The following is a 2309-nucleotide window of genomic DNA, read 5'->3' as shown; positions in this document are numbered from 1 at the left end:
ATACGCGTGTGCCTCCTCGGGAAGACCTCTCTGCATTTTGTGATTTAAGGATCTTGCAACTTAAATGTGAAATTTGAACCTCTTTAGTGCGTGCCTCTTGGGGAAGTGAGGAAGTGATATTTTTTGACCTAAAAAAACGTGTGTGCCTCTCCAAGAAGTTTATTCACTTTGTTGAAACCTAAAAAGTGTTGTTTTAGCTTAAAATTAACTGCGGATTTTGAAACCGAAGTGTGCCTTGCTTTGGTGTGGTGTTTGCAGTTTTTTGTGTGGCTTCGCAGGGAAGTTAGGAGCGATTTTAAGTTGTTTTAGCCTCTTTGTCCTTGTGCTTTCCTCAACAAAGGGAGGCGCGATCGGAACATTTACATTTCTTTAGGTGTGGTGTGCCTCCGTGGGAGAGGCGGTAAGAAGTTATTTGTGCTTTTGAATAGGAGTACCTCCTCCTCTCTCAGCGTATCTTCCTGCATATTTAGAAATGAGCAACAATATGGCCAGTATGAAAAGTGAAGATGTATTATTTGATCTTTTAGAAAAGCATGGTGCTCGGCCTTCTGTATCAGGGGTGGATTGGGCACGACAGAACTGGTATAATTTGCAAAGTGTTTCAGACCGTATTCGTGTTTTACAAAATGAGGATCGTACTCGGGCTGGAAAAGGGAAATCTTTTATTTGTGCTGTACTCAGTGCTGCTTTAAAAGCAGCTGTGGAGTTCCGAGAGGAAAAGAACTCTACGGAAACCCAGACTATTCAAGCATTACAGGAATCGATTCAAGTGACGCAAGAATTGGTAAAATCTCTGCAAAGCCAAATAGTGAGTCTTGAGGATCAATTAGAAAGAGAAAAACATAATTCGGTTTTGTTGCAAACAGCTTTTAAGGAGCTGATAACGTGTAAGGACACCGGTGACACTGTTATCCACAGTGCACCTCAAGAAAAAGTTTATCCTCAAGGGGAATTACAAGGGGTGAAGGAAAGGCTAGATAAATTAGAGGTCTCTCCAGCCCACATGCGTCCTTCGATAAAAACTGAATATACTTTCGATAACAGTGAGGATCTAGATCCTCAAATGAATGTTAAGGAAATTCCCTTTTCGGCCACTGAACTGGCCAAACTGAAAAAGGACTTCAGCCGCTCCCCAAAGGAGTCTGAAACAGAATACGTCTGGAAGGTTAGTCTCACTGGCGGAGACCAGATCCTACTAACAGAGAAAGAAGCTGAAGGTTATTGGGGACCAGGAGTATTTTTAACCACTGGCAATAATCGTGCTCCCTGGTCCTTAACACAGAGGGCTGCCTATTGGGCAGGGGGTCTCAACACTTTAGAAAGGGGGGACCCTCTTGCTATTATTGGAACAATCGACCAGTTAGTGGAGAATGTTCAGAAAGCTGCTCGTCTCCAAATGATGTATGATAGAAAGTTGCAGCCACATCATGAATCACCCGTGATGTTACCTGTTAATCCGGAGAGATTGACACCTCTAATTAGGGGACTTCCTGAGTCGTTAAAACCTGTAGGTATACAACTCCAAGGAAAGATACAAGCCATGTCTCAGGGAGAGAGAACCTGGGCAGCGTTGGAAGGATCCGTAACCCCTAACCACCAGTCAGGACCCAAAGTGTGGACTTGGGGAGAGGTTGCCCAAGAATTAATTAACTATGGAAGAAAATATGGGCCGGTGGTTTCTACCTCCAGTAAATTTGAGCCAAGAGGAGTAAGGCTTGCAGTAGCCAGCCTTGCCTCCAGGCCACCTAGCCCAAAACTTAATAGAACCAAAAAGATTTAATCCCCGGTAAAAACGGGTAGATGAAGCATTAATCATAAACGCAGCGGACTTTGGACTCTGGGCTGGAAAAAGGATATTCCACGAGATTTGATGGATAGATTAACAACAGATAGACTCGAGATGCTTGTGACTGAATGGCCTACTAAACTTGGGGGGGGGGGGGGGGGGGGTGAAGGGTGGATGTTTATTAGGAAGCTCAGGACTAAAGGAAACGATCTGTTAATTACTTGTTTATTTATTATTAGCGGTTATTGTCAAATGTATGGTTGTCTCATTTCTCTTTTCTGTTCATTATGTAATATTCATGTTACCACTCCGGAGGAATCACGGGGTGGTGTTTGTGGCAAGTTGCGATTGTGTGCTGTTGCAACTCTTATGTTTGTACTTTGTATGATTCCATGTTTTATACAAGATGTTGTATACCCTATTTACTTCATAACCAAACCTGAAAATTAGGAAGCTCACGACTAAAGGAAACGATCTGTTAATTACTTGTTTATTTATTATTAGCGGTTATTGTTAAATGTTA

General features: G+C 42.6%; 1 protein-coding gene across 1 annotated transcript; it reads left to right on the top strand.

The window, feature by feature from the left end:
• Positions 1-462: 462 nt before the first annotated feature.
• LOC121108190 lies at positions 463-1780 on the top strand. The gene has a single exon (XM_040655214.1). The coding sequence runs from the start codon at positions 473-475 to the stop codon at positions 1778-1780; it is 1308 nt and encodes a 435-aa protein (XP_040511148.1). The 5' UTR covers positions 463-472.
• The last annotated feature ends 529 nt before the right edge of the window (positions 1781-2309 follow it).

Source organism: Gallus gallus, chromosome W (genome assembly GCF_016699485.2).
Source record: "Gallus gallus isolate bGalGal1 chromosome W, bGalGal1.mat.broiler.GRCg7b, whole genome shotgun sequence".
Lineage (NCBI taxonomy): Eukaryota > Metazoa > Chordata > Aves > Galliformes > Phasianidae > Gallus > Gallus gallus.
This window is presented reverse-complemented; position numbering and strand designations above follow the sequence as displayed.

Bases quoted from the DNA above. Each gene is read 5' to 3' on its own strand.
- LOC121108190 (XM_040655214.1), top strand. From the start codon at position 473: ATGAGCAACAATATGGCCAGTATGAAAAGTGAAGATGTATTATTTGAT.